Genomic DNA, 27,235 nt, shown 5'->3' with positions numbered 1-27,235 from the left:
TAGCTATTGTGAATAATTCTGTCATGAACACACATGTACATATATGTCAATACCCTGCTTTTAATTCTTTTGGGTATATAACCTGTCTCAGTGTGCTCTGCCTGATGTAACAAAATATCATAGACCAGATGGCCTGAACAATAGAAAACTTTTTCTGGAGGCTTGGAAATCTAAGATCAAGATACAGTTGATGTGGCAGCCTGAGAAGACTAATAAAAACACCTAAGTACAAAAAGTAAACTGTCTTTTTTCTGTTAACCTGAAATCACAAAATGACTACTGGAATGTTAAACAAACAAACAAACAAAATCCACTGATAAACACAAAAGATCTCATCTCCTCAGGCCACTGAACACAGTATTTTACAACCTAAAATATTTTAACACTTTAAATGATCAAATGATTAAATTTGAGCTTTGATAGTATGCAGGATAACTATAGTAAATATCTAAATTTAATAAAAGTTCAATCTTTGACAATTCTCCACTTCTTCAGCCCATAATTAAAATTGCAAGGGAAAGCATTAATCAATTAAAAAAAAAATCAAAATGACCTGAATCCATGAGAGTTAACACTTGTGACTGCAGTTAGAGGGATTCTGAGCTAGTTTACAAATCGCAGAGGTAAGAACAGAGATTTATAAAGCTCTTCCTGTTCTTCATAATTGGAACTTTAAATAGAACACTAACATTACCACTTAAAATTAGGTTACACTGGTAACTTGAAAGAGTACATGTCAAAATAAGTTTGTCCAGTTACCCACTGGAAGATGTATATAGATACAGACACAGATGCATAAACTTATACATAAATATACACAAATATATAGATATATATGTATTTATATATACTACAAGAAAACTTATAGTATCCATAAGAACATCCATTCTAAGAACTATAAGAAAGCCATCAAGTTTAATTATATTAAAAAAAACTAAGAACTTTGGCAGAGTAAAAGATGTGAAAAGTCATTAAAGTATAAATGACAAATAAAAAATACTTCCAATTCCAAAAAAGGAATACTATTTATAAAATATGCAGACCTTCTACAAATCAATAACATGAAACATGATAAAATATAACCAAAGGATTCCACAAGTAATTAAGAAATATATACAAACAATAAACATTTAAAACCAACAAAAATATTCTATAGCAAACATATAGATTAAAATACTTATGGACAATGACCAAAAGTATCAAATCATTTTAAGCCAATTTCTTTTACCACCTTTAAAATAATCAACTAACCTGGGCCACTTTAATTGAATTCTGGGTAGAGCCACCAGCATGATATTCAACTTTGAATTTTTTTACAAGTTCATCAAACCTAGAAGGAAATCACAGTAGAAAAAAGTTAGCATTTGTCAGTTGTCACAATGCAAATTTTTCTGATTAGAAGCTCATTAAATTACATTTAGTGAAATTTTTGAATTACATAATTATGTTGAATAAATGAATTAAAATGCTATATGAAAACAACTTTCCTAAATTTCCATACTTAACTAATTGTTTTCCACAAGTGTACAATTATGAGACTTTAAAATACACAGGGTGACCATAATTAGACATTAAAAACAAGGAAAAAATAAGAATTTGTAAGTTATTAAATATTTATAAGCAATGAATATTTTCCTACTTTAAATGAACTCTAAAATTCTTACAAATGTATGCCCTAATAAGTTCAAAAATTTTAAATATCATAAAGGCTACTGTTTTAAAACTTAAAGAATTACAAAACTACATGGAGTTGCATGATTCTTAGGAAAATTGCTTGGTGACAGTTTCTGTATCTGCCAAATAGAGAGGAAGAGAGAGATGATCTAAAGCTTTCATACTTCATTACTTTGGCATCTGATAAAGGAAGATATATATACTAACTACACATAGTACTTTTCATACAAGGTGATGCATGTAAATCCCTAGTATTACACTCAAAGGGCTAAGTAAACTGATTAAAATGTCTCAAATTACATGGTGTTTAATAATCTAGATGACAAGTCAATATTCCCTACTACACATTTCTAACATGTTGGATGCTGTGGGAGATAACCAAAGGGCATAGGCATAAACTTTATTTTAAAGGATTTATATGTTTTGGAGGGACAAGGATGAATATGCATGAAAAAAGAGAAAATTTAAAAATACCAAGTTATCCACAAACAAAATGTATGCAATACAGACAGCAAGGGTTACAGAAGATCAAAGAAGAGAGACTGGGATGTGAATACAGTATTCAGGAAAGATACCGGTCCTAGTGCTATTTTCACAACTTTAAAATTTTAAGCTCAGAAGGAGGTTTTTTACTCAAATGAAACCTTTCACACAACTTCAAAATGCAAAAAGGGATAAATACAGAGATGGTTACATTAGGAATAGGGAAAACAGAGTTACTATACCCACTTCTATACTTCCAATTGCCTTCAAATCCCATCTATAAAACCCTGAGATGTCAATAAACACAACTGGCAAAGCCCAAACTGTGGACAAGGTGGCTCGGTGGTAAAGAATCCACCTGACAATGCAGGAGACACAGGAGATGCATGTTCGATCCCTGGGTGAGGAAGGGATTTCTTACCTATAGGGTAAGAAATGGCAACTCACTCCAGTATTCTAGCCTGGGAAATTCCATGGAGAGAGGAGGCTGGTGGTCACAGGAGCCAGACGTGAGGAGCACACACTAGAAAGTTTTCACAACAGTACCTGTATACCTCTAAGAAGAACTTACAAAAAACAATCTTAAAGACCCAGATAAGCACAATAGTGTGCTCACTGATCTAGAGCCAGACATCCTGGAGTGCCAAGTCAAGTGGGCCTTAGGAAGCATCATTACAAACAAAGCTAGTGGAGGTGACAGAATTCCAGCTAAGCTATTTCAAATCCTAAAAGATGATGGTGTTAAAGTGCTGCAGTCAAAATGCCAGAAAATTTGGAAAACTCAGCAGTGGCCTCAGGACTGGAAAAAGTCAGTTTTCATTCCAATCCCAAAGAAAGGCAACGCCAAAGAATATCCAAACAACTGTACAAGTGCACTCATCTCACACCCCAGCAAAGTAATGCTGAAAATTCTCCAAGCGAGGCTTCAGCAGTATGTGAACTGGGAATTTCCAGATGTTCAAGATGGATGTAGAAAAGGCAGAGAAACCAGATTATCAATTGCCAACATCCACTGGATCATAGAAACTGCAAGAGAATTCCAGAAAAATATCTACTTCTGCTTCACTGACTACACTAAAGTCTTTGACTCTATGGATGACAACAAACTGTGGAAAATTCTTAGATGTGGGAATACCAGACCACTTGACCTGTCTCCTGACTTCCCTGGTGGCTCAGATGGTAAAGTGTCTGCCTACAATGAGGGAGACCTGCATTCAATCCCTGGGTCGGGAAGATCCTCTGGAGAAGGAACTGGCAACCCACTCCAGTACTCTTGCCTGGAAAATTCTATGGATGGAAGAGCCTGGTAGGCTACAGTCCGTGGGGTCGCAAAGAGTCAGACACGACTGAGTGACTTCACCTTACCTTATCTTTTTGACCTGCCTCCTGAGAAATCTGTATGGAGGCCAAGAAGCAACAGTTAGAACTGGACATGGAACAGAGTGGTTCCAAATAGGGAAAGGAGTACATCAAGGCTGTATAGTGTCACCTTGATTATATAACTTATATGGAGACTTCATCATGTGAAATGCCGGCTGGATGAAGCACAAGCTGAAATCAAGACTGCAGAGAGAAATATCAATAACCTCAGATATGCAGATGACACCACCCTTATGGTAGAAAGTGAAGAGAAACTAAAGAACCTCTTGATGAAAGTGAAACAGGAGAGTGAAAAGGCCTGCTTAAAACTCAACATTCAGAAAACAAGGATCATGGCATTGGGTCCCATCACTTCATGGCAAATAGACAGAGAGACAATGCAAATAGTGAGAGACTTTATTTTGGGGGGCCACAAAAGCACAGCAGATGGTGACTGCAGCCATGAAATTAAAAGATGCTTACTCCTGGGAAGAAAAGCTATGACCAACCTAGACAGCATATTAAAAAGCAGAGACATTACTTTAAAGACAAAATTCAATCTAGTCAAAGTTATGGTTTTTTCAGTAGTCATGTATGGATGTGAGAGTTGAACCATAAAGAAGGCTGAGCACCAAAGAATTAATGCTTTTGAACTGTGGTGTTGGAGAAGACTCTTGAGGGTCCCTTGGACTGCAAGGAGATCAAACCAATCAATCCTAAAGGAAATCAACCCTGAATATTCACTGGAAGCTAGAGGTTAAGCTCCAATAGTCAGCCACCTGATGCAAAGAACCAACTCACTGGAAAAGACCCTGATGCTGGGTAAGATTGAAGGCAGGAGGAGAAGGGGAAGTCAAAGGATGAGATGGTTGGATGGCATCACCAACTCAATGGACATAAGTTTGAGCAAGCTCCGGGAGTTGGTAATGGACAGGGAAGCCTGGCGTGCTGTAGTCCACAGGGTTGCAAAGAGTCGGACGTGACTGAGCAACTGAACTGAATGGAATAATACTAATCTATTGGAAGGACTGATGCTAAAGCTGAAACTCCAATACTTTGGCCACCTCATGTGAAGAGTTGACTCACTGGAAAAGACCCTGATGCTGGGAGGGACTGGGGGCAGGAAGAGAAGGGACGACAGAGGATGAGATGGCTGGATGGCATCACCGACTCGATGGACATGAGTTTGAGTAAACTCCAGGAGTTGGTGACGGATAGGGAGGCCTGGAGTGCTGCAATTCATGGGGTCGCAAAGAGTCAGACACGACTGAGTGACTGAACTGAACTGAACTGAACTGAATACTTACAGGACAGAAGAAAAAGTACATAGTCCCAGATGCAGATACGTGGGAGTTGTGGTAGTCTAGGAAATGTTCTCTTCGAATTACTTTCTAAACTATATATCAGCTAAGAATGATACTGAAGATTGGAAGAGAAAGGAAGAATCAGTGGACAAAATAAACATTAAGTGATTAATTGCTCTATCTGTCTGAGGTCATTCCACTTTCAAAAGCCAAGTTATCTACATATCAGAACCTGTGAATGTAACCTTATTTGGGAAAAAAAAAAAAAGTGGGGGGTCTTGCAGGAAGTAAAGATTTGGGGATCTTGAGGAGGTAAAATCCTCCCTCTTGAATTACTCAGCTAAGTCTCAGACCCCAATGCCAGTTCTTCTTACAATGGACAAAAGAGAAGACAGAGGTGAGGATGGAGACAGAGATTGGACAAATGTGGCCAAGAGCCAAGGAATGCCAGCATCCATGAAAAGTTGGAAGAGACAAATATTCTCCACTTCAGAAGGAGTACAACTATGCTAACACCTTGATTTCAGACTTCTGCTTCCCAAGAACTTTAAGAGAATAAATTTCTGTTGAAGGCCACCCCAGTTTGTTGTTGCTACAGCAACACCATCCTTTCTCACTCTCTCAAGAATCTTTCCTTAAGTTATGTCTTACCTACTCCATCATTAATTTCTTCCTTCCAACAACAAAGAATCAGATATAATATTTTGGTAATAACTGGGGGGTAGACTTAGTACAGACACTAAAACCACAGTAGACCAACAACAATCTGTACTGTTTACTTTGTTTTTGTTATCAATTCCCCCAGCACCATCCAAAGGAACTTTCTGTTCATAGTGAAAAGTTCTGTATCTGTGCATCCAGTCTGGCAGCCACTAGCTAGCTACTGCATGCTTGGAAGGTAGGCAGTGTGACTGATGTTTTATTTCAAATAAAAATTTAAATTTCATTTAACTTTATTAACTTACACTTGAACATCTATAGCCTCAAGGCTAGCGGCTACCTTCTAGACTATTATGGTTTAAAAAGAATACCAGCTTTTCAAGATGCTCTAGAGAAAAAGGATTACAAGACCAAATAAGCATAGGAAATTGTGTATTCTATTCTCATCTTGAAGATTCATATTGTATATCAGCATATTAAAAGCACTGAGATATCTGAAACAAAGAAACATGTTTTATTTATTGAACATACAGGATCTTAGAACCCTCTGAGGTTCTAGGGTTAGTTTCCATAGCTAACATTTATGTAATATTTACTACATGCCAGAATCAACTGTTTTAAAATTTTACCCAAATCATTTTTTTAAATGCTCAATACAAGTTTATAACATGGGTACTACCATTAGCTCCTATTTTTTTTCAATTTCTTTTCAACAAATACCTACATGCTACAGTATGCAGTATTTCAAATTTTGGTCTGATAAATCCTGATGAATTCTGATAGACAAGGTACGTCCATTTCAAAATGTTTAATTTTTCATTTTGATTTTTTACTGTGTGTACGCACTGATTCTCAGTTCAATTCAGTTCAGTCACTCAGTCATGTCCGACTCTTTGCGACCCCATGAATCACAGCACGCCAGGCCTCCCTGTCCACCACCAACTCCCGGAGTTCACCCAAACTCATGTCCATCGAGTCAGTGATGCCATCCAACCATCTCATCTTCTGTGGTCCCCTTCTCCTCCTGCCCCCAATCCCTCCCAGCATCAGGGTCTTTTCCAATGAGTCAACTCTTCACATGAGGTAGCCAAAGTATTGGAGTTTCAGCTTCAGCATCAGTCCTTCCAATGAACACCCAGGACTGATCTCCTTTAGGATGGACTGGTTGGATCTCCTTGCACTGATTCTACTAAATAGCTGAACATTCTTCAACATTCAGTCTACTTCTTCAAAGTAGACTTATACTACTGACACTTTCCATATATTTCAATTGAGAAATATTAAGTAACCAAAATGTATGTACAATATAACCCAAGAAAATTACAATATGTATGTGTATCCTGCAAGCAAAATTACCCAATATATATGTGTACTAAAAAGGACCTAGAAGATTACAACCAAGGTGTTAAGAGTGGTTTACTCCCAAGTAGAAGCAATTACAGACCTTATATACTTTTTTTTTATTGTGTAATAAGCATAGAAACTGTTCGTAATAAAAACATTTAAAAATCTACTTCATCTTATAATGGAAGAAAATAGCAGTTTTTCCATACAACAATACAAATAGAACTATATACAAATCAAAACACAGAGCAGAGAAGTGAGTGGTTCTGAATGAAAGAGGCAGGGGAAGAGTAACATCTGAAGTGGAATTTGACAGATATGGGAGAAAAAATATTCAGGGCTAAGGATAAAACAAAACTCTAACATATTCAGGGAAATAAGTTATACACAGACTAAAATGTAGGTAAAAATCAAAGTAGTAAAAACTGACAGAAGCGAACTCTCTCTGCCAGACTAATAAGCTTCAGTACTAGTCAGTAGGCAACTAGGAATTATTAAAATCTATTTACTGATAGTGTGAAAGGTAGATTTTATTTTTAAATGATAATAGCACTCCTCTAAGAACAAGGTAGATTAAAGGGAGGCAGACTGGGACTTTCCTGGGGATCCAGTGGCTAAGACTCCACACTCTCAATGCAGGGGGCCTAGATTCAATCCCTGGCTCAGGGAACTAGACCCCACACACAACTGCACAGCCAAATAAACAAAATATTTTTTAAAAAGAGTGGAGAGGGAAAATCACATCTTTTGAGGGCAAAAAAAAAAAGAACAAAGAGTGAGAGAGAAAGAGAGACAGGCACATCGCAAGCCTTTGGAAAAGTTCGTAAGTCCGATGCTGAGACAAGGGGCTAGAGGGAAGTGATCAAGCTAAGGAATCATTTCCAAAGTTGAAGACATCACATGTGATAAATAACTGGAAGTAAAAGATGTGTCAGAGGGAAAACAATCCTGAGACTTCTACTTTGGATTACCAGTTGGATGGTGTTAAGAAAGGAAATACAAGAAAGAAGAAAAATCATATGGAAAAAAGGGAACTCCTAAGTATGTGATTATCAAACCTAGAAAGATTTCTGTTTAGGGAGCTAACTGCACGGAGGAAAAATTTATTTTCTTTCATCTCTTGCATGGATTGGGCACATCTTCTCTACACAATTTTCTAGTTGATACAAAATCTCCTGATTTTATATGAATGTTCCACATTGTCTATGACAAAACTATAAATGCACTCAGTGGAAAATGCCAGGAAAAGAAGGACTGTATATCTTTAATGAAAGAACAAAAAAGTTAAGCTAAAATATTAATAAGCCTCAAAACCATGATTAAAATTGTATAGGGAAATAATCAATTATACAAAAACCCTAAATATTTTCTAGGTTATTTAGAAATAACAGAGTTTATGATACCTTTACTTTTGATGGAGAACTTCAATATATTTCAGAATGTGATTTTTTTTTTCTATAGGAGCAATGTGTCTATTTCTGTACTTTATAGATACATTCTTACTTTTTCCTTTCTTTGAGCTTCTTTGTCTGAATGCAGTGAGTGTATCAAACACCTCATAAAAAACAGAATTGAAATTAACAGCTGATCCATGTCATAATGAAACTATTTTCATTAAAGAAAATTTTAAATAAAAATTGATGTCACTGGGATATAATTCAGAATTTCTCAAAGACTAACCTTATGGAAAAAACAAGAATGCAATATACCATATACTGCTAAAGAATTTTAATACTTGTGTACAGTATTAAGCTGATGGTGTACAGGAGAACTTAAATTTTCAGTAACACTCTCAGCTCTCATATCACATATTATTAAATACTTCATAAATATGCTATCTATATATATATGCTTTGTTTTTGAGAAGAAAAGCAAAAAAACAATAGAGTAGAGAGAAGACTTCAAATACTAACATGGCAGGCAGAGATGTGACTAAATACTAGTCTTTTAATCCTAGTTTAATATTAAACCATACCTCAGAGTGGTAATACACACAGAAAAGTTATCATAAGAAAATGATCAACCATGAAAATTTTAAATCTATTAAAAGATAACAGAGACTTCTGATAAAAATAATACTGATGATCATAAGCATGCTACTAGCAGGAGCAAAGAGCTTCTAATTTTGGAACAGCTGGGCAATGACTAAATGACCAAAGTAAACATAGTCAACCAAACATAATTCATCCTTTAGCATAAAAGCTCTTTTGGCATTGAGGTCAAGCCAAGTATTAATGGAAAAGAATGTAGGAGAGTATACTACAAAGAGATTCACCTTTTCAAAAACAGTGATTACTATATGCAGAGCTGCCACGATTGCCCTGAGAAACATCAATAACCTCAGACACAGATGACACCACCCTTATGGCAGAAAGTGAAGAGGAACTAAAGAGCCTTTTGATGAAGGTGAAAGAAGACAGTGAAAAAGTTGGCTCAGAGCTCAACATTCAAAAAAAGAAGATCATGGCATCCAGTCCCATCACTTCATGGCAAATAGATGGGGAAACAATAGAAACAGTGAGAGACTTTATTTTCTTGGGCTCCAAAATCACTGCAGAGGATGACTAAAGCTATGAAATTAAAAGACGCTTGCTCCTAGGAAGAAAAGCTATGACCAACCTAGACAGCATATTAAAAACCAGAGACATTACTTTGCCAATAAAAGTCCATCTAGTCAAAGCTATGGTTTTTCCAGTAGTCACGAATGGATGTGAGAGTTGGACCATAAAGAAGGCTGAGCATCGAACAATTGATGCTTCTGAACTGTGGTGTTGGAGAAGACTCTTCAAAGTCCCTTGGACTGCAAGGCGATCCAACCAGTCAATCCTAAAAAAAATCAGTCCTGAATATTCACTGGAAGGACTGATGTTGAAGCTAAAAGTCCAATACTTTGGCCACCTGATGCGATGAGCCAACTCATTAGAAAAGACCCTGATGCTGGGAAAGATTGAAGGCAGGAGAAGGGAATGACAGAGGATGAGATGGCTAGATGGCATCACTAACTCAACGGACCTATGGTTGAGAAAGCTCTGGAAGATGATGAAGGACAGGGAAGCCTGGCGTGCTGTAGTCCGTGGGGTCACAAAGAGTCAGAAATAACTGAGTGACTGAAAAACAACTACAACACGGTCAGATAAGACTATGGAGAAGTCAACAACTGAAAAGTTTAATGGAAGAGAAATATGGTGCTACCTTTAAGACAGTATCTAGATTTTGCTGCTTATTATTATACTAAACTGTTCATTTCATAAAATTTCCAACTAGTATCCACTTTACAAAGTCGGAATGAGGAACAAACACTAAATGATTTTTCAATGAGTTTTAAGAAATAAACACAAGCAGAGTCTAACTGAGAAAGTTAAGCACTCAAGAATAAAGAATAACAACCACACAAAAGTAAAAATCAGGAGTGTAAAGGTTAAGGAGAATAGTATTTATCGGAGGATGATAATAAAACAATGTATATATACACTAAACCTTAGAAAAAACAATCATAAGACTCTTAATTCCACTGACAGTGATTCACACATAAGGATATGAATGATAAACTAAGTTTTATCCCTTATAATCTGGGGCTCAAATATAATCTAGTTCAAATTTTTAAGATTCAAAGAAAGTTTTAGAATGTAGGGCATTTTTAATTCCTATCTTTACTCAGTTTTTAGGTTAAGAAATTTCTTTCAAATAAACCTCTTTTTTAACCCTAAATAAATTACCCTACCAGCGATGTAAACTGGTAAGACAAATGGGAAAGACACAAATGTGAGACTTTTAAAGAAAAACTTTAGAAATATGAACTTATTTCCTGACATTCCTGAAAAAAGTGATTTACCAATCTAGATATTTTTCATATTACATAACATTAATCCCTGACAAGTTTGGAAACCTATACTCAGTCTGAATATGTCATTGTGAGGCTAGTGACTAAGGATGCTAAAGCGTTGTTTAGCATTTCTGACTTAAACATTAACTGACCCACCATTTCAAAGATATTGTTATAAAAATACTCATCAGCATTTATTATAAATATTAACTCTGAGAAGTATATACTTTTCAGGATTGACTGCATCTGCTCTTGAACTCTGTTCTCCACATCTTTCCCTTCTTTTTAATAGGCTCTTTAAGGTCCTCCACCCTCCAACCTTTTTCTCCAGAGGTAAAGATATACAGGAGTAGTTAGAGCTCTATTGGAACCTGATGTTTCTTCCAGTATTTACAAGAAATTTCAATTCTTAGTATGATCTGTCGTCTAGCAATTCTGAATTGCAGGTTATGTGATTCTATTTACGTGCCTTGTTTTAAGAAGACCAAGGAAATTCACTTTCATTATCCTCCAAGTCCAGTTAAATGATTTTTGATTAATTTCTCTTAGTAAGTGGCAGACTCAGGACTAAGAGATCCATCCAAAAATTAAGAAAACATTAAAAGCATATAAAGTAAAAATAAGATAATTTAGAATAAAATACACCTTATTGGCTTGAACCTAAGAACAGAAAAATTACACATTAACATTTAAGGAGCTATTTCTGTAACTTAATTTCTTCTCTCCTGTTGTGTTTTTTTTTTTTCCTTATCATTCTTTTTATTTTTATGACTCTTTAGAAGGATTTTCTGCATGCATCTTGAAATCATAAGGAAAATTTCACATATACCCTATAACTTAGGATCAATCATTCTTAAACCTCCTTAAAAAAGTTCTTGTAAGTAAAATAAAAGAAATATCAACAGGAAAATGTCCACAAAACCATCCTTTATAATTTCTAGTTCTATCTTAGGGCAATTGCTTCCCACTTTCACAGCAACTAAAGTAAAGTCTCTTTTATCCCAGTCTTGGAAGGAAAAAGAGTGAGCTCAGAAGATAAAGAAGACCTCAGATTGTGCTAACATCACAGCATAGAAACCAAACATTAAAAATTTCGAAAACTTCATAAAGAAGACATATGAAGGATAAGATACATGTAAAATCTTTATAGTAAAACTCAAAATATTTAACTTCCTTAAGAAAGCATTCATAACTGCCAAGTAGGGTTCTGATGAAGTTCCTTTCCTAAACTTCTCATCTAAACAAATAATAAATGAAAAAACATCACTAATTCTAAACAGGTTATACTTATTAAGACCAAATGTTAATAGAATAACACAGTGGGGAAAAATCCATAGGCCAGTAGAAAGATTCAAAGCTTTGAAATCTTTTACCACAAATGTTTAGTGAGGTTCAAAAAAATTCACTTAAATGTCAGTTTGATAAAAGCCAAAAGAACATTTCCCACATGTGTTTATATTTAAGCATATTTTTAAAAGATGGAAAAAGTAACAGTCATTCAAAACCAGGGTTAAGTTAGCTCATGAGGATCGTAATTTAAAGGTATTTCTCTAACCTCTAATTTTATTTTCCTTGATAAGAAAGCAGTTTTAAGCATGCATTGCTTAGGTAAGTCTTTATTCAATTCTAAAACGTTTAAAAGTTTTAATTATTCCCATTTATAACTCTGAAGATGAATGAAGATGTCTGCACGAGAAATAACTGTTGAAAAGTACTTTGTATAGAAGATGATTAAGATAAAATGAATTATTCCTAAATACAGATGCACAGCATACACATTATGTATCCCCTCCTTATAAAAATATACAAGGAAACTTCACTAAACCAATGTACAAGTTTCAGTAAATAGTAAAACTGTTTGACATTTACTTTTAAACTATGCAAGAAAAAGTCATATATAAGAAAAAGAGAAACACTGTAAGATAGTGTTTCTCAAAATGAGACAAACAGTCTCCTGATAAACTTAAGAGTGTCACCCATATGTCCACAGAAAGTTCCAAAACACAAAATACTCTTTTTCATCCATTACTGCTTTGTTATTTCTGTCACAGAATACATGGTTTATAATGGGGCCTTAGTTTCTTTAATACAAACACTTCATAAACATATGTAACAGATATGGATATGGACAGTATTTAAGCAACAAATTAATCATTTTTCTCTATCCAACTATAAAAAGTGTCATTTATCAGAAACACTCAAACATTCAGATTTCTTATCAAAACATAACACATAGAAATTTTGATTCTGAGTCATAAATAGCATTTCTACTGACAACAACTAGTAAAGTCATACATATTATAAATCACTAAAGGTACAAGAGATCTTTGGAAGCAACAATCACCAAATGAATAAATTTCTATGGAGGTGAGAACTGTTTAGAGTTGGCCAGAACCAGCAGCTGTTTGTCTGACCTGTCCAAATTTGTACTCACCAGCTTTAGGCCAGAGAGACAAAATTTGACAATTCAGGAACCACAAACATAGAGCTGGTTTGTCCCATAACACATTTGCTGAATTCTGAAAATGAAATGCAAACTAAGGAGGTTAACCAAAATCACCTGAAAACCAGGAAGTCTGCCCAGTCTGGCCGTGCTTACAAAACAAAGGCCAAGAGCAAAGGAACTAAAAATATGTTAGGCAAGAAATGAACTCCACAGGAAGAGGGGAGGATAAAAACTAAAGATAGACACTCTTCTACTGGGAAGCAGGAGAGGATGTGTGGCTATCCTGGTTCTATCTCGAAGCTGAAAATTCAAACTTTGGGTTTAGCAGAACAATGGTATGGGGGTGGAAGGGAGGGGGATTAAAAAAAAAAGTTGGATAATTTTATTCATTACATAGTACTAAAGTGATAAAATTGGAAACTTAAGAGTCTAAAACAAAATATCAGTTTCCAAATGTAAACCGGTACAGCCATTATGGAGAACAGCTTGGAAGTTCCTGAAAAAACTCAAAATAGAGTTACCATACAATACTACAATCCCATTCCTGGGCATAATTCTGGAGAAAACTTTTATTAAAAAAGGTTATATATAATACACAATGGAATATTACACAGCCATGAAAAAGAATGAAATAAGGTTATTTGCAGTAACATGGATATACCTAAAGATTATCATACTAAGTGAAGTATGCCAGATGGACAAATATCATATGCTATTCTTTTATAAGAAATCTAAAAAAAAGATACAAATGAACTTATTTACAAAACAGAAATAGACTCACAGACAGAGAAAACAAATTTAGGGTTACCAAAAGGGAAAGGGGAGAGGGGATAAATTAGGAGGTTGGTATTATCATATATAAACTATTACATATATAATAGATAACTAACAAAAAGCCCTACTGTATAGCACAGGGAACTATACTCAACATTTTGTAATAACCTATAATAGAAAAGAATTTGGGAAAGAATATATGTATAAATCACTGCTCTGCATAGGTGAAACTAACCTAACATTGTAGATCAACTATACTCAAATTTTAGAAAATATATATATATTTCAAATGTCAGTCTCCTACTTGAGATATTTGTCAAATTTTGAACATGTACTGGGAAGAAAGCTAAAGAATTAAACTAAAAACCTCTGAGAGACGTTCTGGTGGACTGTTTCACAGCTGAGACAAAGACCCCAGGGGTCTAAATTAAGAATCTTAGAGAGTCAAGCTCTAGAAACAGAGGCAAGCAGTGTAGACCAAGTCTATTAAAACCAAAAATCAACTCTGACCTAGATTTAATTCTTAACTTTGTTACAGTGATCAGCTCTCCTTTCACTTCACATCAGCCTCATAAACAAATGGGTGAACAGTCTGGTAGAATACACAATCTGAAGGGTCAACAACTCTTATATAAAGTGAACAGCAAACAGTGAACAACTGATAGTTATGCAAAGAGGCAAAGTAATTTTATTGACAACTAAAAATGAAAAAAACAATAAAGAAGTTTCAAAATGATTTAAATACTGGAAATAAGAAAAGAGACTTTATAGTAACTATAATATTTTCAAGGAATTAAAGGAAAGAATGCATAAACTAGAAACACTGGAGAATTTAGAGGATTAGAATTATAAAAAAGAGTAAACATTTAGAACTGAACAATTTGATATATGTGAGTTTAAGAATTTATTGTTCAAATAACTATAAGTTTGAATATAAATTCAAGCTGAGAATATTTTCTCTGTATCTTCCTATTACTTAGCCCAAGACAAGTCTGAGTCTGAGGCAGAACTGGGAAAATAAAGCCCCAGATCTGTGGCTAGGAGACCAGAAAGGAGAACTCCAGAAAACAAAAACTACTAGAACTCTTTAAGTATCTAGAAAAAAAGGAACGACTCAGCAAAGAAATAAAAGATATAAAGAAGATCAAATAAACATTCAATAAGTGAAAATTTAAAATTCACTAGATGGACTCAACAACCCCACTCCAGTACTTTTGCCTAGAAAATCCCATGGATGGAGGAGCCTGGTAGGCTGCAGTCCATGGGGTCGCTAGAGTTGGACAGGACTGAGCGACTTCCCTTTCACTTTTCACTTTCGTGCATTGGAGAAGGGATTGGCAACCCACTCCAGTGTTCTTGCCTGGAGAATCCCAGGGACGGGAAGCCTGGTGGGCTGCTGTCTATGGGGTCACACAGAGTCGGACACGACTGAAGCGACTTAGCAGCAGCAGCAGCAGTAGTAGATGGACTCAACAGAAAAATTAAAACTCACTATACTTGAAGACCAATCAATACAGTCTGAACAATAGAGAGAAAAATGATTTTTTTTAAATGAGAAAATACTCAGATACCTATGAAATACTACTAGAAGATCTAGCATTTATGCTATCAAAGAATCAAAGGGAGAGAAAAATGCAGTGCAGAAAAAAATTTGAAGAAATAGCACCTTAAAACTTCCCAAATTTGATTAAAGACACATTCTTATAGGCTTAAGAAGCTAAAAAAAACCCAAAGAAATCTATGCCTAGACAAATGAGAAGAACCCGGAGGGTGGAACCAGATGGAATATCAGTATTTAAAAGGAAAAGATTTAAAAGGGAGGAAGAAGTGGGGAGGGCAGATATCAACCTATAGTTGAAATTCCTTACCAAGAACACAAAAAGACAAGTCTGATACCAATATGGTCAAATTAGGATTTTACATAGCAAGCGATCAAGACAGACAGATTCCTTAAGTAAAGGCTCTGGTATAGACAGATCTGGCTTTAATTTCATATTCATCTAATTGTCTGAGATGGGGCAAGTAATTTATATTCTCCAAGATTAAGTTTCCTCATGCGTAATGGCAACCCACTCCAGTGTTCTTGCCTGGAGAATCCCAGGGACGGGCAGGGGAGCCTGGTGGGCTGCCGTCTATGGGGTCGCACAGAGTCGGACACGACTGAAGCGACTTAGCAGCAGCAGCAGCACGCGTAAAGCATGGTATTAGAGACTGTTTTGCATTCTGCAGTATTTAAACATAGTGCCCGACAGATACTGGGCACACACAAGCGCGCACGCACGCCAAAAAAAAGAAGGGGGATAAGTGGATGGATGACCTATGGAAGGATTAAAAGAGTCTTTTTGCTGCTGCTGGAGTTGAATTTTTAAGAAGGTACAGACTGCCAATTTGTACACATTTTAACAAAATTAAGTTTTTCTTGAATATTTTTAGGAAGAACTTGACATTGATGGCAATTTTGCCTATGTCACAGATACCTCCTAGACATGAGGTGGAAAATTAAATCAGAAGAACTAAAACAAATGAGAATGTAGAACATTGTTACGAGAGAAATTTAAGTGTAAGACATAAACTTTAGGTTAATATTTATATATGATGCTACCTGGTAAGAAAAAAATTTGTTTATTTATAAACAGTAGAGATCAGATAAGGTGCTCCTACTTGCTTCCTTTACAACATGTTTAAGATGACAAAAGTGTGTGTGTTTGTATGTAGTACACTACTGTACTCATTTATTAACCCCTTATTATCTTTCAATTTGTACAAATCATGGCTACTTTGTCCTGACGTGAGCAATATGCCACTGCCTTGAATACAGTAAGCACTCAATAAATGTTACCAACTATTTTTATAACTGGAGAAATACTTTAGTTGCTGATTTTGTACAGAATATGCAATTTGGCTATCCTCTAGAAAGAAAAAAAAAAGAATTAAATGATTGACATCATTAAAAAAAAATTCAAACTTCCCAACATTTTGGATAAACACTTGAAACAAAACATCCTCAAGCTCTACTAAATGCTGCAGCTATAAAAAACAAAAACTAACCACATGACAGTGTTGATTGAAAAGCACATACAACAGACCAATATTATTTTTTACATGATTGTTAATGCAATTCCCAGTTTGATAATTAAATTTTAAAGGAAGGATTCTAAAAAGTTATCAGTAATAGAAGTTTTATCTTATCCATGTCTTTGCAGCACAAGACGTTAAAACCAGTATGAAAAGTGTTTGGAGACTGAGGAGATGTTTTCTTTCATCTTCTGAGTACTACAAACAGAGATTCCAATAAAGAAAACCGCAAGTTTGCTGAAGTTTAAAACATCTGGGGTATATCTTAAGATATTCATTTTAAGAGCTCCACGTTAAAGAACAGCCTGAAGGGGAGATGATAAATCTGCTCTAAAAGTGGAAGTGTGTTTTTAATCCCATTGAATATAAACAGACTTTAAAAAAAGAGAGAGAGAGAAAAGAAAAAAGAAACTATAATTTGGAAGCAAAGTACCAAGAGACAAAAATGCTCCATAAAAGAAAACTTTAAAAACAAACACTAGTGCTCAAATATAAAATACATAGGACTTACTTGTAAGAGAATATACTAATTTTAGAGGGATCAGAGACCAGAAAGTAACTATCAATAATCCTTTGTAATTGCTAACAAATATATTGGGTGAAGGGTTCAGATAACAAATATTTCCTTTGGTCAAAGATGGCAACTCTCATGAGATAACAATAAACTCTCAGAAGATTATTGTAAGGAATAAATGGGTTAATCTCTATTAAAATCCTGAAGGTGCATTTTTCTTTTGCATGAAGTTAAGCTGTTAATGTAAAAGCCTGTTTCATAAGCAATTATTTACCAAAATACATATTATAAAATGCATCAAGGCATGTTATATGGGATCTTAAAATATGTATTGCTCACAGAATTTAAACTAAAACTGTCCATGAAGCTTATTAACTTGAAAGTACTCATATTGTTCTTTAAGTCAACTGCCAAAAATAGATAAATAAAATAAAACACTGGACTCAGTACAACGTAGACGTCCTCTACTGACATAATTTACAGGTGAATTTCATTTCCAACACTTCAAAGATTGAAATTATATTAACAGGCAATAAACTGTCCCAAATTTGAACATTTTTAGTATTTCCTAAAGGCAAGAACTCTAAAATGAGAATAAAGGACAATCGATGCATAACTGGTTTCTAACTAGAAATATATTTTTCCTTCAGGAGGAGAGTGGCTTCAGAAAACTTTCTCTGTAAAGAGAAAAACACATAATAACAGTATTATTGAGGTAGTTATAAAATAAGAGAGAGAACAAATTTCCAAAAAACTTTTGGCAATTCAAGTCTACTATTAGTAGTAGAACATAATTCTTTTGGGGGGAATAACATTTCATTTAATGGTGTTCAAAATTACTGTTCACCATCATCAAAAATGATTGCAAATGTTCATCTGCTAACACTGATCTATATGAGATTTTACATATTTCAACTTTGAAAATGTCTTTTCACACAGATATACTGCCAAATACCGATATCAATCCACAAGCATATGATTTTAATTGAGTATATTCATCACTTATAAGGCATTTATAGAATTCTATTACAAAAGTCTCTTGGTATTTGCCTTTTAGCATGTCACTATAGATCAATCACTTCTAACTTAAGGTTAGGTAGAGGCTCCTCAATCGCACTGTTAGAAGATTTTGAAATAAGGAAGCTTCTTTGCACCTCCATCAAGGTCTGAAAAATACTGTTGAAACTACAGTTCCAGCCTGGAAAATATGTCTGCTGTCTGTGTGTGAATGGAGATATCACTCCTTGCTTTACCTTCTGACAGAATGACATATATAAAGCAAATTGACATTACTTGTGATTCAAGCTGCCGTGTGTGTGTGTGTGTGTGTGTGTGTGTGTGTGTGTGTTAGTTGCTCAGTCGTGTCTGACTCTTGTGGACTACAGCCTGCCAGGCTCCTCTGTCCAAGGAATTCTCCAGGCAAGAAGACTAGAGTGGGTTGCCATTCTCTTGTCCAGGTCAAGCTGCCTTAGTTGCTGTCAAATGATTACCATGGTCTAAGTTTCACATATAAGAGTTGGTTTGCCTCATAATTAGAAATATTATCAATTAAATCAGTAAGAAGCAATATGAAGATTGAAGCAAAAGGTAATGTTCAAGCCATTCAATATTTCAAGAGTAGTAAAAGGAGTGTGTTCCTGTCTAGAAAATTTTTAATCTTGACTGCAAGCTCAAAAAATTGCAATGATCAAACTTATGGGTGCTAGGTTATGTCAAACAGCTCAAATTTCTTATGAAAACTACAACCAGTTCTTTATGAGATCAAATTATGTTCACTATTATTTCTGGCTCAATAATAAATGGCAGTTACAAACGTTTTCCACAATTCTGTAATCATAAAAATAGAGAATAACCATAGGCTTTAAAAACTTTACATTTTCACAAACTTTGTAAATTAGTCTACCTTTTTTTCTGCTCCACATATATTTTTATCACCATCACTTGTAACGTATCTTTCGATTCTACTTCAGACTACACTGAAATAGTGTTGTCAACTTCATTGAAAATAATCTTGCCTGAAGTTGTTCTACAAACACTTCTTAGGGAGACTAATTAATTCTTCAGTCACTTGAAACTCAGCATTGCCTCTTTGAATACACAACTGAACAGTGTCAGTAAACATCTGTTGACTCATCAAGAGTCAGGAAAACCACTCAAAATCATTATCCTTTTTTACATTTGACTACTGATGTTGCTACCAATGTCCTCAATTCTTAACACAATTATTGTCATCAAAAGGCTAATAATCAAACAAATTTATTTTTTCTGAACACATTTCTTTACTGCAATAAAACACAGTTTAATTAAATAAGCTCACCATTGGTAACTGGCTCTCTTTGCCTAGCTAACAAATGAGCCACTCCAAACCTTACTTTGAGAGCCAGCTCATTTTCACCTTTTTTATACTTGTGGGGAAAAAAATCTGCTATGATGGAATTTTTTAAAATTTCTAATTTTTATGAGAGTTGCTTTCCTGCATTTGGAATACTGTAATACTTAGGCTGGTAAGGGTGACATATATTATATATTCTTTTAATAGAACATAATAAACCCAATGTTTTATCATCTAATTTAATAAAATAATTCACAGTCCACACTCCCTTAAAACCGTAAGTTTCAAAGTCCCCTTTTTTCTCCTTTTCTTGTTTTGTCATAATGGGATATGCAACAGTTACAAAAAAAAAAATGTTATGGTACAGAAATACGTGTGACACTTGAAACACTACTGAATCACAGCTGCATCACTGAGCTGTGCAGTGTGCCAAGTAACAGTGTGAATGAAGCAATGAGAATGCCACATCGAATCTCTGCCGCAACTATTCAAGTCAGCCACAGCGGCGGGAAGGCAGCCACAGATAATACAGAAATAAATGTTTATGATATCTCTTAATAAACTTTAATTATGCACACTAAAATTTGAACTTTATAAAAGCTTCCTGTCATATAATATTCCCCCTCAGTCATTAAAAATATAAAAACCATTCTTAGCTTATGGATCATACAAAAACAGGTGAAGGGACAGGTGTGGTCCCCAGGCTTTACCAATCCTTGTTTCAGAGAAATAATTTATTCACTTGAGCTCAGTTCACTCTTCTGTAACATGAAAATTAAATAATGACTGTCCCATCCATCTACCACATATGCAACCATGACCAGGTTCAGAAAATGTAAAAGAAATGAATATTTGTGTGTGAACTAATTCTATTTTGCATTCACAAAATACTGTCTGTACAACATTCAGTGTATTATGATGGGCAGCGTGGAGCACATAAAGAGCATGTAACATGGTCCATATCATCTATTTTCAATGAATTTATAATATGAGTGAAAAATTACAAAATAACTAAGAGAAATGCTGAATATCCTGTGTTAAATAAATACCAGATGAAGTCAGTTCAATTCCACAGACATAAAACAAACACTTAGCATTTACCTTACACAGGATACACAGCTAGGCAATACAGAAATTCACTATGCACACACAAAACCCACACTTCACCCTCAAACTCTTTAACAAGATACATTTTTCAGCAAACAGTCTTTCACAGAGTTTGTTCCATAACAACCAGCACCTTCAAACTACCTCCCTTCAGTGGTTTCACAGCTTTACATTGCATAGCTACAATCTAATCTATAGAATAAACATATACTAACAGATGTTTTCCAGGATTTTTTTTTTTTTTTGGTTTTACAGGTAATATGAGAACAAATACACGTATGGATACATAAAAGTCAAAGGGCATTTAAAATTTTGATAAATAATATAAATTGTTCCTTTAAAAGGTTGTGGCAATTTATATCCGACCATAGTATGCAAGTACCCATTTCCCATATCCTTGCCAATAAATTAGGTACGAATTTTCACAACGCATTTACTTTGAATTCCTCTTAGGAGAGAGGATGAACATCCTTACATATGTTTAAGTGCCACTGATATTAACTTTTCTGTCCGTTATCTGCTCACAGACATTGCTCATTATTAATATGTAATTGTTGCTCTTTTCATGTTGACTTCTAGAAGCTCTTAACATATTAAAGAACTTGGACTTGAACTCTGATTTAATTGGCAATTATTTTGATCAGTTCGTGAACTGTCTTCTGACTTTAGGCAAACATTTTGTCATATATTTTAAAAAATTATTTCTTATGGTCAAGTGTCCATTCTAGAATACAAAACAAACAAACAAAAAGCCTGCAAACTAAACCTAAAGAAAACAACAAACAGTAAAATAAGTAGATACAGAAAACAAATAGGGGAACAACAAAGACGAAGCTGGCTCTTTGAAAAGGTTTATGAAACTGATAAACCCTTAGAAGCAACAAACAACCATTAGCAGAAATGCAGAAGGGTACATTTTGTAATCCACAGATGACATACAAATTAAGAGATCACAGGAAGACATTACGAACATGGGTTGTATAAACAACACATTTAACTATTTAGACAAAATGTATGAATACTTATAAACACAAATCTTACCAAAGGTGGCATAAGAATAAATAGAAAACTATAAAAAGTCCTTTATCTATTTTTAATGGAATATTCCCACAAAGAAAACTCCAAGTTGAGAAAGCATTATCACTGAATGCTACAGAACATTTAAGAATGAAATAACACTGACTGCAGTCAAAATCACAGAGCACAAAAAGAGAAGAACACCAAAAGGGAGTATCCACATTAAAATGAAGAACATTTATTCACAAAAAGATACCTTTAAAGAGTGAAAAGGCAAGTCTCAAAATCACAGAAGGCATTTGCCAACCAAAAAGGGCCATAACATAAATATACAAAAAATTCCTATGAATCAATCAAATATTAACCACCACCCAATGAAAACTGGGAAAAGACCTTAAACATGCAGCAGTTCACAAACAAGTACACACACATACAGTAAATAAACAAATAAGAAAATGCTCAACTTATTATTGATTATGGTCAAGGAAATACAATTAAAACTGTAACGAAATACCACTACTTACACAACCCTCTGGCTAAAACAAAAGTTTTAAAGACTGAAAATAACAGTAGAAAAACTGGAATTCTCAGTCCTGCTAATGGAAATACAAAACTTTGGAAATCTTTTTGTCAATATCCAGTAAAAATTAAGACAAGCATACTCAGTGACCCAATGCTACACATAATTCCAAAAGAAGTGTGTGTACATTAACGCTAGAAGATATATACAAGAATGTTCACCACTAGCATTGTTTATAACAGAGCCAAACTAGAAACAACACAAATATTTATCAACAGTAGAATACAAAAGTAAATTGAGATTGATTTATACAGTGGAATAGCACAGAGAAAAGAAAATGAATGAAGCAGTACTACCAGAATTGATGTGGATAAATCACACAAATAAAGATGAGCCAGAATGGTATGAGAAAGAAAAATACACACCGTACAATTCCATTTATTTAAAGTTCAAAAACAGCAAAGCTAATCTCTGTGTTCTAAGTCAGGACAGTGGATACTTTTCGGGAACAAAGAGCTGGGACAGGAGTGCTTCTAGGCTGCTAGCCAAGTTCTATTTCTAGAACTGGATGGCAGTTAAACCAAGTATGTTTACTCAGATAATTCCTTTAGCTGGACACTTGTGATTTGTACACTTTTCTATGTGTGTTATATTTCAATTCATAAAAAGTTAGTAAAAGAAGAATAAACATTGAGTTTTGCAAATGCGTTTTTAGCCATCTATGAAAAAAAAATATAAAATTTCTCCAAAAATCTACTAATATGGTTCATTAGTTTGGTTCACTAAAAAGATTAAAACCACAGTAAAATTAAACAGGAGAATTTTAATATAAAGAATTAACTATGATAAAAGAGTAACTAAAAGATATAAGAATGCCCATATGATATTCGAGGGGAAGGAAAAACATGTAAAGAATCAGACTTCATTTGACAAGGTGTGGTTCAGCCACCAGATAGCACGGTGCATTGGTTTAGCTGGTCTGGAGCTGATGAGCAAATAATAGTAACCTCTGGGAAGCAGCTAGGGAAAAACCATGGTAAACCGTATTCAAAGGTTCCCTAATTCTGAATGATCCTTTCATTTTAGAATAAACCCCACTTGTGCTAGTCTCTTTACAATCTGAGCTACTAGGGAAGAACCTCCACTTGTGCTAGTCTCTTGGTATGTAGTTCTATTCTGTTTATGTTGCTGCTAATTTATCATTTGGAGTTTCCCAGGTGCCTCAGTGGTAAAGAACCTACCTGCCAAGCAGGAGATACAAATTTGATCCCTGGGTCAGGAAGATCCCCTGGAGGACGAAATAGCAAACCACTCTAGTGTTCTTGAGAGGATAATCCCATGGACAGAGGAGCTTGATGGGCTACAGTCCATGGGGTCACAAAGAGAGACAGCTTAGCAACTAAAATAACAATTTATCATTTATGGTTCTTTGGAAAACTCAGCAGTGGCCACAGACCTGGAAAAGGTCAGTTTTCATTCCAATCCCAAAGAAAGGCAATGCCAAAGAATGCTCAAACTACGGCACAATTGCACTCATCTCACACGCTAGTAAACTAATGCTCAAAATTCTCCAAGCCAGGTTTCAGCAATATGCGAACCGTGAACTTCCTGATGTTCAAGCTGGTTTTAGAAAAGGCAGAGGAATCAGAGATCAAATTGCCAACATCTGCTGGATCATAGAAAAAGCAAGAGAGTTCCAGAAAAACATCTATTTCTGCTTTATTGACTATGCCAAAGCCTTTGACTGTGTGGGTCACAATAAACTGTGGAAAATTCTGAAAGAGATGGGAATACCAGACCACCTGATCTGCCTCTTGAGAAATTTGTATGCAGGTCAGGAAGCAACAGTTAGAACTGGACATGGAACAACAGACTGGTTCCAAATAGGAAAAGGAGTTCGTCAAGGCTGTATATTGTCACCCTGTTTATTTAACTTATATGCAGAGTACATCATGAGAAACGCTGGACTGGAAGAAACACAAGCTGGAATCAAGACTGCCGGGAGACATATCAATAATCTCAGATATGCAGATGACACCACCCTTATGGCAGAAAGTGAATAGGAACTCAAAAGCCTCTTGATGAAAGTGAAAGTGGAGAGTGAAAAGTTGGCTTAAAGCTCAACATTCAGAAAACAAAGATCATGGCATCTGGTCCCACCACTTCATGGGAAATAGATGGGGAAACAGTGGAAACAGTGTCAGACTTTATTTTTCTGGGCTCCAAAATCACTGCAGATGATGACTGCAGCCATGAAATTAAAAGACGCTTACTCCTTGGAAGGAAGGTTATGACCAACCTAGATAGCATATTCAAAAGCAGAGACATTACTTTGCCAACAAAGGTCAGTCTAGTCAAGGTTATGGTTTTCCCAGTGGTCATGTATGGATGTGAGACTTGGACTGTGAAGAAGGCTGAGCGCTGAAAAATTGATGCTTTTGAAGTGTGGTGTTGGAGAAGACTCTTGAGAGTCCCTTGGACTGCAAGGAGATCCAACCAGTCCATTCGGAAGATCAGCCCTGGGATTTCTTTGGAAGGAATGATGCTAAAGCTGAAACTCCAGTACTTTGGCCACCTCATGTGAAGAGTTGACTCATTGGAAAGGACTCTGATGCTGGGAGGGATTGCGGGCAGGAGGAGAAGGGGACAACAGAGGATGAGATGGCTGGATGGCATCACTGACTCGATGGACATGAGTCTGAGTGAACTCCGGGAGTTGGTGATGGACAGGGAGGCCTGGTGTGCTGCAATTCGTGGGGTCACAAAGAGTCAGACACGACTGAGCGACTGATCTGATCTGATCTGATCTGATAAAGAAAAGTATAAAAAATATTTCTGTGTATTAATTCTATAATCTCCTACCAAGTTCAGTTCAGTTGCTCAGTCATGTACAACTCTTTGCAATCCCATGGACTGCAGCACTCCAAGCTTCCCTATCCATCATCAACTCCCAGAGTTTACTCAAACTCACGTCCATTGAGTCAGTGATGCCATCCAACCATTTCATCTTCTGTCGTCCTCTTCTCCTCCTCCCTTCAATCTTTCCCACCATCAGGGGCTTTTCAAATGAGTCACTTCTTTGCATCAGGTGGCCAAAGTATTGGAGTTTCAGCTTCAACATCAGTCCTTCCAATGAATATTCAGGACTGATTTCCTTTAGGATGGACCAGTTGGATATCCCTGCAGTCCAAGGGACTCTCAAGAGTCTTCTCCAACACCACAGTTCAAAAGCATCAATTCTTCAGCACTCAGTTTTCTTTATAGTCCAACTTTCACATCCATACATGACTACTGGAAAACCCATAGCCTTGACTAGATGGATCTTTGTTGGCAAAGTAACGTCTCTCCTTTTTAGTATGCTGTCTAGGTTGCTTATAACTTTTCTTCCAAGGAGCAAGTGTCTTTTAATTTCATGGCTGCAGTCACCATCTGCAATGATTTTTGGAGTCCCCAAAAATAAAAATCTGTCACTGCTTCCACTGTTTCCCCATCTATTTGCCATGAAGTGATGAGACTGGATGCCATGATCTTAGTTTTCTGAATGCTGAGCTTTAAGCCAACATTTTCACTCTCCTCTTTCACTTTCATCAAGAGGCTCTTCAGTTCTTCTTTGCTTTCTGCCATAAGGGTGGTATCATATGCATATCTGTAGTTACTGGTATTTCTCCCGGCAATCTTGATTCCAGCTTGTGTTTCTTCCAGTCCAGCATTTCTCATGATGTACTCTGCATATAAGTTAAATAAGCAGGGTGACAATATACAGCCTTGACGTACTCCTTTTTGATTTGGAACCAGTCTGTTGTTCCATGTCCAGTTCTAACTGTTGCTTCCTGATCTGCATACAGATTTCTCAGGAGGCAGGTCAGGTGCTCTGGTATTCCCATCTCTTTCAGAATTTTCCAGAGTTTGTTGTGATCCACACATCAAAGGCTTTGACATAGTCAATAAAGCAGAAGTAGATGTTTTCTGGAACTCTTGCTTTTTCGATGACCCAGCGGATGTTGGCAATTTGATCTCTGGTTCCTCTGCCTTTTCTAAATCCAGCTTTAACATCGGGAATTTCATGGTTCACGTATTGCTAAAGCCTGGCTTGGAGAATTTTGAGCATTACTTTATTAGCATGTGAGATGAGTGCAATTGCGCGGTAGTTTGAACATTCTTTGGCATTGCCTTTCTTTGGGATTGGAATGAAAATGACCTTTTCCAGTCCTGTGGCTACTGCTGAGTTTTCCAAATTTCCTGGCATACTGAGTGTAGCACTTTCACAGCATCATCTTTTAGGATTTGAAATAGCTCAATTGAAATTCCATCACCTCCACTAAGTAAATTCCTACCAAGTAAATGTTTCTAAATATTTGTTTGTTGGTATTTTCTGAGTTTTACAAAAACAGAGTCATTTCACCTACAAACTATAGTTTCCTTTCTTTTTGATTTCTATACCTTATTTTTTATCAGAGCATCATGATCTGACTTGATGTTTTTAAAAATTCAACACATCCTGCCCTGCTAAGAATATAATGAAGGTGAGAAGGGTAGAAAAAGCAAAACTGATAGAGGCTACTGCAGTAACCAAGGCAAAGAATGATGGTGGCCTAAAGCAAGGGACATATGACAATTGTGGTATCAACGGTTAAAAACTGACTAGACTCGGGATGTATTTCAAAGTGGTCCAGTAAGATTTGCAAAGTATTGGATATGTGCCATCAGAAAAAGATAAGAATCAAGAATAATGCAGTCCCCAAAAAATGGAAAAAGTTGTCATAAAGTGAAAAAAAGAAGGCTATAGGTGGCACAGGTTTTGGA

The 27,235-nt window shown here is 35.6% G+C and overlaps 1 protein-coding gene across 6 annotated transcripts in view; it reads right to left on the bottom strand.

The window, feature by feature from the left end:
• ADK (adenosine kinase) overlaps positions 1-27,235 on the bottom strand; it is a 551,072-nt gene that overhangs the window by 373,034 nt on the left and 150,803 nt on the right. For all 6 annotated transcript variants that reach the window (XM_061405841.1, XM_061405844.1, XM_061405846.1 and 3 more), the window contains one exon: positions 1,252-1,330. In XM_061405841.1, the coding sequence (XP_061261825.1) occupies positions 1,252-1,330 (79 nt within the window). The remainder of the gene's footprint in view (positions 1-1,251; positions 1,331-27,235) is intronic.

The sequence above is a fragment of the Bos javanicus genome, chromosome 28 (genome assembly GCF_032452875.1).
Source record: "Bos javanicus breed banteng chromosome 28, ARS-OSU_banteng_1.0, whole genome shotgun sequence".
Lineage (NCBI taxonomy): Eukaryota > Metazoa > Chordata > Mammalia > Artiodactyla > Bovidae > Bos > Bos javanicus.
The sequence above is the reverse complement of the archived record's forward strand: the minus strand, read 5'-3'. Positions and strand labels throughout refer to the sequence as shown.